Source organism: Labrus bergylta, chromosome 20, assembly GCF_963930695.1.
Source record: "Labrus bergylta chromosome 20, fLabBer1.1, whole genome shotgun sequence".
In the NCBI taxonomy this organism is placed as follows: Eukaryota; Metazoa; Chordata; class Actinopteri; order Labriformes; family Labridae; genus Labrus; species Labrus bergylta.
The window spans coordinates 6,612,705-6,629,484 of record NC_089214.1 but is presented as its reverse complement, the minus strand read 5'-3'; the positions used below and the strand labels follow the sequence as shown (position 1 = coordinate 6,629,484).

General features: G+C 40.6%; 1 protein-coding gene across 1 annotated transcript; it reads left to right on the top strand.

Moving 5' to 3' along the window:
- The first annotated feature begins 3,712 nt into the window (after positions 1–3,712).
- pxdc1b (PX domain containing 1b) lies at positions 3,713–16,215 on the top strand. The gene is made up of 5 exons (XM_020633692.3): positions 3,713–4,395; positions 12,355–12,446; positions 12,576–12,693; positions 12,785–12,896; positions 13,483–16,215. The coding sequence occupies exons 1-5, from the start codon at positions 4,140–4,142 to the stop codon at positions 13,604–13,606; spliced, it is 702 nt and encodes a 233-aa protein (XP_020489348.1). The 5' UTR covers positions 3,713–4,139; the 3' UTR covers positions 13,607–16,215.
- The last annotated feature ends 565 nt before the right edge of the window (positions 16,216–16,780 follow it).

Here is a 16,780-nt window from a genome sequence, read left to right as displayed (position 1 = left end):
CTTTCACGGGTTGTATTTTCAAGGCTTGTCAGTTTTATATGAAGCAGTAAAATTGTGCTATTGTGAGGCATCTGTGGTTGCTTATTCACAGAAGTGTGAAAGTAATAGAGGTGCGCTGATATAACAGCATTAATGTTGACATACTGACAGATGGGAAACTGTTGGCAGATGATGGTCCGGCAGGTGTTTGATGATGATCATCTGTTTTAATGACAACTTGTAGGCTGGACTAGAAATGCATTTTTCCATACATTATACAATTATTTATAATCTACAGTTTTTTGTCAAGGCTATCTAGTATACAATAAATACATGTCTATTTAGAATACACAGATGGTCCAGAGGTCGCACCTCACAGCTCTGTGGTTATATGTATCTCACATCTACAGTAAATATACGATTTATACGATGAAGTTGGAGGCTGGAGGTCTCACCACAGATTAAAGTGTCGGTCATGGAGACATTAGATATTCCATTAGTTGAGACCTGCGTCCCAGTGTGCTCAGTAAATCATGGACCTGTGCAGTGTGCGGTTAATGTTGTGTACTGCTGTGTGGAGTCTGGAGAGGAAGCTGTCTTCCAGTTGAGTTGGACAGAGTATGATTTATCATACAGGTGACCAGATGAAGCTCTTCTTCTACAATATGTGCTTTTCTTTTGTTTACGTTTTAGCTTTAACTTTTTTACTGTAACAATGGCTGTAACAATGTAACAATGGCAGAATTCATGAATACATCCAATTCATGAATTTGAACACTTTATGTGGGAGTCATGAAGGAATAGTTCAACCTTTGTCCGCTGTGCTATGTGTGTCATTCATCAGCGTCCAGCAATCACATTGATTTTGAACAAGTCTCCAAGCCTTCTCTTGCTACCGACATGTTTGTAAGCATCTCTTCTTCAGCTACTGACATCAAACAAGAGAAGCTACAAGCAGACAGCACCCCCTGCTGGTTAAAGAGAGTACTGCAATATATATTTTTGTCAAATAGATTCAAATTGTCCATGTTTGCATTAAGTTGGAGTTGTATTGTGAGGTGTCTTTACAGCCCTAATCTCTTTAGAACTGAACAGGAACAGGGGCCCAGTTTGTATATCTCAACATAATGAGATTGAAAAACATCTCATATGGACCGGAGTCTGTCACTCTAACGCCATGTCTTGCCAGCACGCCATCGTTGGATATGATGTTTTATCATGCTGCATCCATCTGTATCTCACAGGCTTTTAGCACACTCAAAAAGGAAACAATGGAATCAAAATGATTTTGGAGCTGAAGCTCGCTTGCATTGCATTCTGTTTTTTTTTTCTTCTAGGAAAATTCCTAAACATATTTTTTGATTCATGGGAACTCTATTACCAACAAATCATTGCCACATATAGAAGCAGCTCATACATCCATAAATCAGGACATAGTTTCATGCCATATTTTGCAGCAAAAACTGTTAAAACAAAATCCAACAGGCAAACTATATGGATATTTAAATGCCTTAAAGCCAGAAATCTGATTTATGGCCTCTGTAGCTGGAAGTAAGATTTCCATAGAGAAGATATAAAGCAGACTCTCAGGGCCTCTGCTCTCCAAGCTTTACTAAAGCCACAATGAGGATGGGGCCATAAAACATGAGGTCCAACAGATGCACAGTGACGACATCCACAGTCCATTATACAGCCTGTTAAAAACACTCAGGCAGCTCTCTAACCCACTGTCACCTCAGCCCCTTCACTCTTCACTGGGTTTTTGTCTGCTGGAGGACAGAGTTATGGCTCAAAGTGACTTCCTCCGAGTTCAGCTCTGCCGCAGCTCACAATGCTGATCAATGAAAAGGGAACGCCTTCTTCCATCAACGCAGATGTTCTTTGTTCCCTGACAGATGTGTCCAACTTTATGTTCTCTTCCTTTCCTCTACCTCTCTTTGCTTTTACGAGCCTCTGCTGTTTGATTTTCTGAGAGCTGAAAGGAAAGGAGAAAAAGGATTTACAATCGTAGCGCAGAAGGTTTGGGTGTATAGGACCAAAGCGTATGGCCTTGTTGGAGGTTTAAAGTGATGTCTGCTCTGAGAGACAGGATGAAGAAGCTGCGTCACGTCCTCATGGCTTGAGAGCAACTGCAGCACAGGGACCATGAACCTGGCCTCACCCGTTCTGTGTTGTCATCATAAGTGATTTGATTAGAAAATAGATATAATCAGATTTCATCTCGAGAATGAAAGGCCATCATGGTGTGTGATACGAGACAACTTGATGACGGCATCACTGCAGGGTAGGTTTTGAACTCGGCAGTGGTGTTGTTCTAATTACAAATCAGGAGATGTAGAAGCCCTACAGTTTTCTGTTTCTCTCTGAAACAGTGGTGTACAATTTTCAAATGTTAGTCTGGTTTGTCCAAGCCAAACCAAAGTTTTCTTTAGTACACAATCCTGGCCCGCTTTAGTCCCTTTAAGAGTAACCTACAGCGAGGGAAGGTTAGCGTATCCTCCTTCTCAGTAATTGTTCATATCTTTCTATCATAAGCTGACGATTCTACATAAACAAACTGCTGTCTATCTGCTCAAACATCAGTCTCTCGCCAAACAAACCTTGAACAGTTCCTCTTGCCTTCTCTCTTTCCGCCCTGCTAAGTTTGGGCCTCTGCTTTGTTGTAATGACGGACAAATGTGTTTAGAATTTTGCACAAGTAAGCTTTTAAAGATGAGTGGGCAGAAGTCTGGGTTTTTTTCCATTGGAAGTTTACTTCTTCAGAGGAATTATACAGGAATAGGATATTGAGTCAGAATGTGCTGACTCTGTACATGTGGCCAACCGCAGATTGAAGCACCACTCAAAGCAGACAGAACCTCTTATAACTCAAAAGGGAGAAGGGGTTTTTTCTGATAATGCAGGAGACAACAGTGCCCCCCCCCCCCCCCCCAACTCCCATTGTGCTTCTTTCCCTCCAAGACAAATAATTCCTCTTCTTATTCCTTCAGTGGTTTTTACAGGAGTAATGCATGACATGCTTAGCATGGCAACGAGAGTGAGTGCTGTCAGATGGGGGAGTTTAGGGTTTCCTATTGTCCTTGCAAAATTTGCACATTTTGAAATACTGCTGGGGTTTAAAGTTTGTCAGCCCTCAGGGGGCCCCTTACTGGCCTGGCGCCCCAAGCATGTTGCCTGCCTTGCCTGTTGACAAGCACCGCCTCTGATCATTATTTGGGATAGAAAGGGTAAAAAAAAATTGTATTTGCGCGTGTGTGCCCTCAAACTTCATGCCACCTCTGCAAAAGTCAGTGCCCAAGGTGGGCCACCGAAGTCAAAAAAAAAGTCTGGACACGCCCCTGGTTACAGTGCAACTTATTATTTCTCTGGCTAATAGGCTATTGGCTAAAACAGTTTTTTCGAGAGAGGTCAGAAACTGGGAATCTTGCATGATGACATTTTTTAAGCTTTTTTTTTGGACTTCATCATGAGATGAGATTGCATTTCAGTAGGATATTCTCTGAAACTTTAATTTGGTACTTTCAATTTATCTAATCTGAAACTAAGGAAGCATAGACATGGACATGGCATCAAAAGCAAACTGAGTAAAGAAAGATAAATCAAGTAGCCTAATGCTCCTGAGGAGATGGTTTTCCTTTTGCAACTCTGAGCATTCTTTGCATAATAATACCCTGTGTTGTCAAAGAGGGAGGAAGGAAGGAGGGAGGAAGGAAAGGGGAGGAAACTGTGCAGAAAGAGGAGCAACTGCTGATCCAGTCAAAGTGAAGTGAAATGTTAGATTTAGGAAAGTGTACGAGGAGAGAGCTTATACTTTTAGAGATGTGGCATTAATCTTTGGACTTTTTTTGGAACATGTTACTCTGCGTGCTGAAAGGGATGACGTGGAAAATAAACGCTTGTGGGATCAATACCACCAAATCAATTTTACAGGGGGCGGTATCTTTGACTTGTGTAAAGCCTATTTTTCCTCAAATCATGCCACGTTTGAGATTACGCCTGTTGTGAGCTGAGCTGTCATCCTCCTCTTCACAAACACAGCTGCTGCTGCTGCTGCTGCATTGAGAGGACCGACAGAAAACTTAGTAAAAGTCCTCTTGTGATTTGTGCGTCTTGCTGCTGTCCGCCCCGGCAGAGCAGCATGCGGGACTGACGTGTGAGGAATGGCATCGGCTGTGTTTGAAGGCACGTCGCTGGTCAACATGTTTGTGCGGGACTGCTGGGTCAACGGGATCCGCAGACTCATCATCAGCCAGCGGGGAGAGGAAGAGGACTTCTTCGAGATCAGGACCGAGTGGTCCGACAGGAATATTTTGTACTTGCACCGGAGTTATTCGGATCTGGGGCGGCTTTTTAAAAGACTTGGGGAGTCCTTTCCTGAAGACAGAAGAGATCTGTCCAAGTGTCCGCTGATAGAAGGTGGGTGTGATGGTGAATTACAGAGTGAGAGCCTGTATCATTATAAGGCAGACAGCGGGGTTAGAGCATTGAAAACAGTCTGTGAGAAGGAAAACACTTTGAGCAGGGGCGTAGCTACTAAAACTCTGGGGCCTGAGTTCAGGAGCCCCCCCCCCAAAAAAAAACAAAAAAAAAAAAAAAACGTTTAAATAAGATTGTACAAAAAGTGGATAGCTCGTTGGTTCATGAGTTTTGAAGCCTCAATAAAAGCCTTATAGAAGGCTGTCCCACAATAACTTTTGGTCAACCAATCAACAGGCAAAGAAGTGGAGCTAAGTCTTAGCCTGAATTGAATCAAAGATGGAAAAAAATCAGCCCTGTACAGTGTGTTGTCTTACCGCTAAAAACACAATCTATTCACATCAAAACTGTTTTTCTGAACCAGCCTGACAAACTGTCATAATGTCAAAATAGTTAACACATTACCTATCGCTGATTACAACTCTGTTCGATTCATGTCAGACAGATTGTGTTTGGCAGTGGTGCTTGTTACACAACGAGGGCAACAACTCCCATAATGCAACACTCGCAACCCCCTCCTGAAGTTCTTGTTTTCAATAAGAAACGAAAGAAATACGTTTCTTTTAATTACAGAAATAACAATACATTTGGAAATTGAGTTTCTGTCTTTGAGTGTTCATGGAACAACTACTCTCAGCTCAACTTCAATCTGTTCACTTTTGGATTTGGAAAGTTTTCTTAAGCTGCATATTCGGTTCCACCAAACATGGGAAATTTCTCAATTGTGGATTCTGGAGAGGAAATCTTTGTTTTGGCCTGCACAGGAAAACCCCTGCAAAGTGATATTCTTAATACGAGGGTAGCACAACAGCTGCGGTTTTTTGCTTTTGGGAAAGTATTTCAGTGGATTATAGTCAGACCATGCTGCCAAACAGGCTGTGGGAATAATGAACCATTTTTAAATGTATGATTGAGAACCATGAGGACAAGATGGTAGGTAGGGTAGATGGTACTTTTATGCATTGATTGCTGCACGGTCAGGCTTAACTTGGATCAAGGAAACTCGATTGATAAGTTTAGGGAGACAAAAAAAAGGAAAACACAATCAATACAGGTCATGATAGGTTTGAGCTAATCTGAACTAAATTGCTTCAAAGCTCAAAATACAAGCTTTTGTTTGGACATGTTAATATTTAACTAAATCCTTTTTCCAATGTCACTTTAGCAGACCTACGAGTAGACCACAAGACAAACATGCTGACATCATATCTCTAAATCCCTGTCAGTATTTGGGGGCTTAAAGGCTGAAGGGTCTGTGAGGCCTTTCTTTCATCACTTTTTGGCCTAAAAGTTGGACTCCTAAACATCCTTACTCTTTAGGAGGAGATATTACTGGGCGGCTGAATTAATATCTAGGATCTGATGCAACAATCAGAGGCCAGCATTTTAAACATCCAAAATAGAAGAAGAAGTTCTTATGTATAATGACTTTGCAGAGAAATGACTGGGATTGTGAAACATACCTGTGGGGTCAGAGTTCCAGGTGCTGTTCATAGACTGTATAAAATAAAAATGGGCCCAGACTCAGTGACGTCACCCACTTGTTTCTGAAACAGAGTTTTGAAGCCCAACAATAGTGGTCGCCATGTTGGAAATGTCTTCTCAAACTGACTTTTGATCAACCCAGCAACAGACAATTCTTAACAAAAATAGTTTTTTGAACCAGGCTTTAAACATGTTTATATCTGAAGTAGAAATAGGTTTTAAAACATGGATGTGAATGTGATTTGTGAATTTGTGAATAGAGTCAGAAATCAAGGAGAGAGAGAGAGAGAGTGGGGAATGACATGCGGGAAAGGAGCCAAAGGAACACGGGCATCCCGCCCAGAGGACCACAGCCTCTGCACATTGGGCACACGCACTAACCTCTTGGCTACCAGCGGCCAGAACTGCAGTTTTTTTACTTCTTCATTGGCTTCATTTTTACCAGAGGCCGCTACTTGTTGCTGCCCCAATCTCAAAACATCGACGTTTAAGTTAACATTATGCTAGAACTGGTATTGTTTGTTCTGGCCCTCAGTGTGCAATTCACTCTCTCTCCAACAACTTAAGAGCCAGTCTTGCAGCCAGGCCTCTGACTTGGCCACTGCTATTTTTGTCCAAGTAAGAGAATACCATTGAGGTTGTTTTGAGACTACCAAAACTGAGACTGACACAAAAACACAAAAACAAAAACAGCTGTAGGATTGACATAATTCAAAGATTACTTGATATGGTGGCCAATAAGGGGATTTTTCTTTATCCAGAATGAAAGTTAACAACTTTTTTTTGCACACATTTGATTATGCAAAGACACTCAGAAGGCTGCTTTCTTTGAAAACGTTTCTAAACATGACTTGTATTAAATAATATGCAGCATTGTATTTACTTTCTACCACTTCCAGTGTGGACTGGTGTCTACCAAGCTGTGATGCTCTGCTACCTGTGGGCTTTCTAAAGGACAGTCCTTGGCCGTATGAAGCCCAAACCTTTGGCCCTCAGGGTCTGGATCTTCGACGCTGTGGTGCTGTGACACTGCCAACAAGTCTGGCAGAGGTCCCACCTTGTTCAGTGTGTATGATCTCCCCACAAAGTCTCCTTGGCATTTGCCTTTTGTCTCTACCCACTGAGCCTGTACGAATGTTTTGGAAACGTCCCTTTAGTGGCGGCTGGAAAGCTTTGCTTCCTGCTCAGGCCTTGAAATAGCTGACATCTTGTTGACAGCTCAGTGCTTTATGGCTACCAGAGCAGTCTGTGGTGCATTTTGGGAAGGGGCATTTTGGACCTTGTGACTCACTTTTCACTTCTTTTTTTTTTTTTTTTACTGTCTATTCCTCTTCGAATCATGAGCAAAGCTAAAAAAAAAAGACTAATGGAGATTGATAGCAGCATTCAAGGAGGCATTTGTTTTACTTTATTGACTCAAGCAAATTAGACAACTCAATAATGTAAGGAAGGAACAGAGTTAATGACAATCCCGGTTCAATATTTCATTTGCATCCTGAATTGCCCTTCGTATTTAAAGTCCCATGCTTTGGCCTTTCCTCAGTCCACTTTGCTCCAGATTCTGGCTCTGCTCATGTTTTCCTGTTTCTTTGCTGCACCCAGGCAACAAGGGAGGCGTGCAGAGCTTTCACACTGATGTCATGATGAGACACGCAGAAAAGAGGGAGGCTGTGAGAGGAGTGGGCCTGCCTTATTTAGTCCGCCTGGTCTGCAAAGGCCTCATAACACTTACCTTCCATGTGACCTCAGAGTGGACACAGACAGGAAGTGATTGCTCGCATAACACGTGAACCCGATTCCTGAGAGGAGCGCTGACGCAGGCTGTGTCTGTGAAATCACTTAAATGTTAATCTTAGTCACTTATGAATCATGAATTTAGTTGGTTATTTGATCAATTTACCATTATGTTGTTTAATAGGGTTTTAGTATTGACAGAATTATTAATAGATGTATGCGACTTCATGTGCGTTATTCCACTTTTATACAATGACCACAGAAATGTCTTAGTTCTTATTGGCTGACGATTAATGCAAATCTCGTATCAGTCTTTTGAGTTGGAAGCTGTAACCGAAAGCCAGTTAGCTTAGCATAGCAGACGGAATGGAAACCTGGCTCTTAAATTGCATCGATTTGTTTAATACCTGGTACAATAAATAAAGAAACCTAACCTTTGCATGGACATGACTTCTTATTTAGGTTTTGATGATTGTTGCTTGCTGACAGAGATGTCCAAAAATAACACACTTGCTATGAAACAGCAGAGAGAGAGATGGTGGTTAGATGTGAAAGTGATAGACCGATGACATGCGCTTATCGGATCCATGCAGAGGACACATGTGAAATAACCGCTGCTTGCAAAATCTGATGGCTGTGTAGATAATGTGCAGGAGGATGACACAGCAGAGTTGGTGCGAGCGATTTGTGATGACTGTGATGTTTCTGCTAATAGATGATGTAACTAAAAGACAGGAACTCGAAGGGGCAACTACAGATATTACGAGGCATTCAAGGAAACTAAAATTCCATGCATATGTGTAATAACTGGTATTGTTACTTTGATTAACTTGTTGCACGGGCAGATAAACACTCACTAAAGTTGCTGTTCCCAAAAACAGATGTAATCAAGAGTAACAGCATAAACAACTCAAAGCTCTTCCTGGCTAATTGTTTTTGGATTAAGATCGGTGGTTATGGAGGAAAGTTAAAGATGTCAGAGGCTGAATTAAACATCTTAGAAAGAAGACATCGGCATAATGCTTTTACTTAAAACACAAGGACCTTTGTATCCAGGAAGCCGTTGCAGGAAATAGACTCTTCACAGGAAATTGGAGGAAATACTCTCAGGGACTCTGGTGGAAAAGCTGCATTTTGTGTCAGGGTCTTTAAAGACGTTTTGCAGAGGACCACCCTGTCATTTCAACAAACACGGCAAACCTGAGGTTATTGGAGTTGAAACCTGCTTTGTTTTCCTCGTCCTTGCGTGGGCCCGTGAGGTATTTTTAGTGTTTTTTCCCCCATGTGCCTCGGTGGGAGGAGAGGAGCAGAAGGAGGGGTGACTCTGGCAATTAAGTGGTGCTCTGCAATTTCAGCGTCAGGATTGATTGCATTTTGTCACGCCCGCCTGCTTGGACAAAGTCAGCGGTGCACTCCAGAGTTTTGTGCCCTTAAACACTTTCATTGATTCAGGGGGACACACATTAACTTCGCTGAAATCGCCTGAACATCTTTAATCGACCGTTGAAGCTTCATTATGCAGAAGAAGAAATGAAAGAGGAACTCCGCAGAGAGCTCTAATGACACGGTGCAATCCACCAGTTTATTCTGAATATAGTAATAAAGATGTAAAATATCAGATTCTAACCAACATCCATGTATTTATATGAAGGTCTTTCAGCTGATTAACATCTTAAATATTCTTCTGATTGGAGAAAGTATGTGTTAGATCTGCTGTTTCTAATTGGAAAAGCATGCATCATCAAGTTACAACTACATACACACTGAGGTAAACACGATTAAATCTTGCACAACATAAACCAAGCTGTTGCAGAAATAAACCACACATACTTCAGTTCTTCATATCAAACTATCTTATGTGCAAAACCATTCAATGTAAACTCTATTTCTGTAGCACTTCAGCACTTTTTCATATCTAATGTGGCTAGTGTTGTGGAACTAGTAGGCATATGGCATGGAGACCTATGAACTTTCAGTGTGCCCATAAAAGTGAAGAAAAGAGACACCATCAGCTCACAGCTGGGGAAAAGCTTCACTGGACTTTCTGCTCTTTATCCAAACGGTCAACTAAACAGCTCTTTAAGGGGTTGAGATGAGTTTTGATGATTATCACCCGTCCCTAACACACCCTCTGATAATGTACCATAACAAATTCTTCCTCAACCAAACCCTGTTTCCATGGGAACTTTTGGTGTGCACACTGTGAGCCTGCAATTTGTAACTAACATGAGCTTGTTTTGCACTTGATTCATGACATTAGAGCCCTAATGGTCATACACTTTACTAATATGTTATCAAGACTCATAACTTACAAAACCTTAGTTTAAAGTGTCTACAGTGGATTCATCATTCATGCTTTGTTTCAGTCCAAGATGCCAACTGACTGTGACACCTGTAGCTTGACAACGCCTCATCTTTAGACGTGCAAATTGGACTTTATGTTATGCAGCGTTGTTCAATAGTCTTCTCTCACATTAAGCTCATTAAATACAAATTTCCTCCTTACTGCAATTTACCTTTTAAACATGCTTAACATGTTCAAAAGGAAAAACTTTTATCTATTTTGTATGCAGTGACTCTTTATGTCGAGTAACAGACTGCATAAAAACATGGACGTATAGTCTAAGTGACGTCACTCATTGGTTTCTAAAGAGGCATGATGAAGCCTAACGTTTGGGGGTGGCCACCTTTTCACCTATTCTGATCACTCTAGACTCGGGTAAAGAGGTGGAGGTGAGGCAGGACTTACACCTTCTGACAAATAGCTGCTACGCATCCATCAATCTGTCAACTAATGACCCTTATTAGAAAAGAATAATCACCTGTACCAATACAAATGGAGATATTTATGCCAAATGTTTTATTTTTCTGGCTGTAAAAATTGTCAATTTAACATGGGACATAATGGGGTTTCCTTGGTTATTGCGGCCAGCCTCAAGTGGTCACTTGAGGAACTGCAGGTTATTACACTTATACATTAGTTTCATTTTTCAAGATTTCCGCTTGATAAAAGTGTTTGGATTATTGTTTGCATAAAAGTACCTTAAAGTTCATCTTATAGCTGTATGGTTATGACAAAACAACACTTCTGTTGTATGTTTATGTATGTAAATGTATATGGATCCTTAAACATGCATGATTTGTCAAACAAGTCTTAAAGAGGCTTTATAAGTTACACGAGACACCATGATCCGGAGTCAGTATGAGGTGCTCACTGGGTGGTTGCCTCCCTTGGTTCCTGTTTTGAAGCCCATCACTCCTCACGTCCCCCGCTATGTGATGTCATCAATACTGTATGAGCCCGTGACTGTGCACAGTATTGCTTTAGGCCCTCTGACTCAGTACTTCCATGTAACAGTAACCGCTGTGTGACCACTTACAGCAGACAGAGGTCCGTCAGTGTGTCTGCTGTCTGCATCATTATTCTCCTCACCACATCCCTCTGTCAGCAGCACGGTCGTAAACGATAATCTGCTCAGTGCTCACTCTTATGGGCGGCAGTCTTGGATCGCTAAAAGTGCTGATTTCACACTCCAATCACTTCTTAAATTACATTCCTAGCTTCATGCGAGATTAACATGTTATCACAGACGTCCCCCTCTCTCTCTCTGTTATTACTCTACTCTGTTATTTAAGCAACAGCATTGTCTCCTTGTTCTTAAGACAATGATAAGTGGTCCTGCTGTAAATAGCAGTGGGTATTGCTTTTTAAAAAGGTTACAGTATTAAACACTATCTTTTATATACATTGGTGGCAACCTTATTCCAGACCGGAGATTATTCAGACCGGCCTGGCATTTAATCCTCTGCGCCTGGACAATCAACAAGGTGATGGTAGAAAAGGTCAAAGTAGCTGCCCTTTTTTTTTTATCTTGCAGGCACAGAAAAAGTTACGCTACACTTATTAATAGAAGACAGATTCTGTATGTTGGACTTAAGGGTTGATTATTTCTGTAATTTCCTGTTTTTGTTCTTTTTTTATCTTTTTAATGTGATTGGTTGAGAATGACCTCAAATTAGATAAGAACTTTAGGTATTAGTATTATGTTATTAAAGGTTATTGACGATAGTAACACAGCTTCATTTCTCCTCTGACATCATGCTCATGGTGGGAAGCCAACATTGTAGTTTCATGCTGACGACTTTTTTTCCCTCAGGCTGTGAACTCTATAAATTAACGATATTTGACCGTTTCTACAATATCACAACTTCCTTCTTCATGACCAACTGATATCACAACTGGCAGGGAAATTCTGAAGGGGCGTAAGGCCATATATTAAAGGAAAACAAGGTTTTTGATAAGCCATAAGCTATTTTTAGACCACAGAAGATAGCATTAAGCTAACATCAGGCAACAGCTCATGTTAGCTTTAATCCACTTCCATGATGTTACAGTATATTGGAGGTTATACATTTCATATCTTGTTTTACAACACATTTTGAAAGTAATATTAACATTCAGTCACTGCCTAGCTAAAACTTACATCTTGTAGTAAGTGGCAAAATGCTAACTTTAGCTATTGTCCGATGGTAGCTCTGACTCTAGCTAATCAGATATTAAACATGTTTTCTTTTACTTGAAATATGAACCAATGTCTTTCTGGCAATTCTCTGGCAATTTTTTGTCTGCTGCTAATCAGTTGACAAGCTGCAAAATGATTAAATTTCTATCCATTGCAGGGCTGGTGAAAATCAAAGAGGCAAACGACATCGAGGAGAAATTGAACGAGGTGGAGAGCTTGCTGAAGAATGCGATCAACATGCCCTTCAAGGTTAGTTCCAAGTATATTTCTGCATCAGCACTTTAATGGCATTGTTATTGTACATTAGGAGATTATCATGGTGCCTCGTCCTTTAGGTTCAGTCAACGCATACTACATAATTAAAACCTTTTTCCACAGTTTTCCAGGTCAGAGGTCATGTTGACTTTCTTCGAGCGATCACCGCTGGACCAGGTGCTGAGGAATGACAAAGTCCACAGAATCCAGCCCTGCTTTGAGAGTCCCATCAAGATATCAGGTACATATCTGATATTCTTTAGTAACCCACTGCTGACAAACATGTCATGAGTCTACAGCTGATCCAATATTCCACTCTTAACTTTTTTTAGAAATCATGCGGTCCAACGGATTCTGTCTGGCCAACACGGAAACAATCGTATTTGATCACAGCCTGCCTGAAGAAAAAGAGAGACCCTCGTCTACTGACTCTGTGGAGCATACGTGAGTACTGTAACCACCCCTCAATATATATTTATAGATGTCTATTTATTTATATATATTTATTTATATGTATAGTTTTTTTTTTAAGATTTATTTTTGAGTTTTTACTGTAGAGATAGTACAGTGGATAGAGTTGGAAATCAGGGAGAAAGAAACAACAATCCAAGTGTAAACAGAGAATCACTTAGGCTACTGATGTAAACACATACTTTACACTCACACATTACCGCCTTATTTTCTACAAATGTAAGGAATTCATTGTTTGCCTTTGAGCGTATGTAAGTGGATGTAGAAGTGCTTGATTGTGAATCAAGTCCAAGACCCTCCACCCCAACAGGATGAGTGTCTGTGCACCTCTTCCTTCCCTGGGTGTGTAGGAAACAAAAGCGGAACACATTCCTCCTCAGACTTTACACAAAACAAGATTGTACATAACTCTCAAATAACTCAGATTCTTACAACTGAGATCCGACCTTGTGTTTGCTAATAAGTCTGTAAATGATACAGACAACTAACACATGGCCTTTAAAAGAAATGCACCACAATTTGGATTCTTTGAGTAATGCTACTTTTCTTTTATCTCCAGGTATGATGATGGATTAGAGTTTCTGCCGTTGGAAGCAGACGACTGTGATGAGGAAACAGAAGCGTATGTCACCAACCTTTCCTACTACCACCTGGTCCCTTTTGAAACGGACATCCTGGAATGAAGAACGGACACCTTGTCGACGGACATTCGAGGAGTATTACAGAAACTCTTCAATGGATCCTGGCTGTGCAACGCTGTGCATAGCTGCTCCACGTGTACGCTGCTACTGCTCATCCCAGCAACCTCAGGAGGAGTTTTCTGCCACTTTGAGCAACATCACCGGTGTGCCTCGCTCAGAGCCTTACTTAAATGTTTCAAAAAAAAAAAAAAAAAGCAGGCGAGAATGATTTGATATGAGATAGATAGGGCCTGGTGTTTTAACAAAAGCTATGGCAGTATTAATAGGGTGGATGCAAACAGCTGGAGACGTTTCAAAACCCTGGATATAAAGGAAAGAGGTTTTAATATGAGAAATTTAAAGTGTTGGACGATTCAGTGAATTGTCAGTTTTTCTACCTTCCACTCTTATTCACCAGTGGAACGACAAGATGATCTACATGGAGGCATCTACAAATCCTAATGTCATTTTAACTGCATCCTCGGGAAGGTTCATTCGCAGTGTTTTATTCCTGTGGGAACACAGAGAGATGTTACAAACCTTGGTTTGTGTTTTTTTCTCATGGTGCCGTTTCCACCAGCATTTCAGAGAGATTTTTGGCTCATAAATATCAGCTCAAAGCCAAAAGAATAAATTCTGGTTTCGTAGCTGTGATAAATAAGATGATCTTTAGTTTGAGAGAGCTTCAAGATGCAAGAAAATCTAAACTCGAGTGTTTATATGTGAAAGAGAAGAGTGAGGCACAACTTCAGGTAAAAGAGAAGAGGTTTCTGAAGTTGTTTTTTCTGCCTCTTTGCGTTCATTGTATTAGATAAGACGGTTGAAGAGAGACAGGATGTGTTGGGAAGAGAGAGTAGGGCGAGACGTGCAGCAAAGGGCCGAGATCAGATTCGATCCCGTGGCCGCTCAACGAAGACTATAGCCTCCGTACAAGGGGCGCACAACATAGCCGCTGGGCTATCCGGCGTCCAAGAGTAGAGGTTTTCGTTTCTCTCCAGTCAAACACAAACGTCTTAAAACATTTTCTAGTGTTTGCATTAGATACAATTTTTGAACTCATCTACTTTTGCTTGATTATTGGAGTACTGTCAATATAAGATACAGTAGAAAGTGTCTTTATCACTTTGTTACAACACACTCTGTCCAAAGTGAGAACATAATGCTGCCTTTTTGGATATTGTATTTTGTAAGAATTATAAATTAGAATGTATTAAGTGTTTGTAATATCGCCTGTGTTGCCTATTTTTTTGTGTATGAACAAATAACCTAATAGAGCAGAGCATACAGTGTGTTTTGCCCTTTTTTTTTGTGGCTAGCAGAATCGTCTCACTGCTCCTGCTGCAGTGAGATACAGTGATAAAACGAGGCAAAGAGAGCTTTGTTTTATGGGTCAGTCGAGGTCACATCTGAGCCCGTCCTGTAAGATGACGAGCGTGGGTTAACACAGACGCCCACAGTCGGGACAGCTGACCACGGGAGTCTGCAGCTCGGCCTGCAAAACAAGTCCGCTCTTTATCAAAAGAAAGACAAACGACTGTGCTGTAGTAAAAACTTTCTATAGGAGAAGTTGTGTGAAATGGGCAAACACTCGCTTAAGATTCATGCTTTTGTATGTTTTATGGGCCCGCCAGGCTGTGGGGAGGTTGCTTTCACTTCGTGCGCCTCCTTTTATGAAACTGTTGATGCATTACATGTGTTTTGAATGCAAGTGAAGGGTGAAAAAAACAACATATATTTGCGTTAGGCTGAATAAGGAAGTCCATTTGTATTCCTTGTTTTGACAGATTTGTTTATGTAGAAGTCAATGTTGCATTACATTGTGCACTGACAGCGTGTGTCCAGTGTGTTTTTGCCCCTCCGAATACAAAAGCCATTCAACCCTCACAAAGTTGGCACACGAGACTACAGCGGGACGCTCCGCCACATGAGTCTGTTTAGTAACACAGTCATGATCACCATTCAGCCCATGAGAAAGTGCAGCGCTTTCTCAGGGTGCAAAACTATTTCTTTGTGTTGGTTTTCTCTTTCTTGAAAGAATTAGGCCATGAAATGAAATGTTTGGTCAGTCACACATATTAGTCCTGATAATATAATGTGATACAAATAGAACCTGTTTTGTTGTGTAGATTTTAAACGTTTAGTTTTGAGTTTATAAGAGACCTTTCGATGCAGGCTGAGTAAATGCATCATAAATTGTTAGACATAAAGGTACTCAGCTGATTCAGTGCAGTGACAGGCATGTGTAGTGCTTATACTCCAGCTAAGTGTCATTTTGAAACATGTCAACGCCCATCATGCCAGAGAGGGGGTCCGAGGATTCAGAGAAAAAAAAGGAAGTGTAAAAGTTGACGTGAAAATAATTTAACACAAATGATTTTATTTATTCTGTAAACTTCAGCCACACTCTGTGAAGCTAACCTATGCCTTGTCATTTCATTTGTATCTTCATGTGTGATGATTTTAGGATAAATGTTTGTGTTAATAGATGAATGTAGATAATTATAACCTTCAAAATTGATGTTTTTTTTTGTAACTTTAAAGCTATCCAGACAGTATTAGATACAAATTATTATTCTCAAAGCTCCTCAAAATAAATATTTTGATACGACAAATATCGTTTTGATGTTTTTTTTTCTGGTGAAACAACATGCTGCTGAATTATCTCTACAGAGTGTTTTAGTTTACTGAAGCTGTGGTTCTCAGCTGGTGTAGCCTCAGGATCCACCACAGACTGCTTCATGACAACACGACACACACGTATGACATTTTCCAACCAATCAGAGTTGTTTAATGACAAATTCTATGGTTTTGTCCTGAGACGGTACAACACATGTGACACAGAGCAAAGAAATGGAAAAAAACAAATATCTTCAAAATCAATATTTAGACTTTGATACAGTTTTTTCTTTTTTTTTTGGTGACCCACTAAAGACGGTTCTGCGACCCACTTTTGGGTACCGACCCACCAGTTGAGAACCACTGTACTAAAGGATCTGAAGGCTTCTTTTTCAAGTGATATTGAATATTGGACATATTGCTGAAAGTGTGATTTTGTATTCTTGATTTTTTTTTAAATTTAAAGTGCCAGTGGGGAATCTGGCATCATGTTCCTTTAAATTAATTTATTTTAATTAATTTGAAAAGGGCTTTATAAGCATGGGAAACATATGTAACATA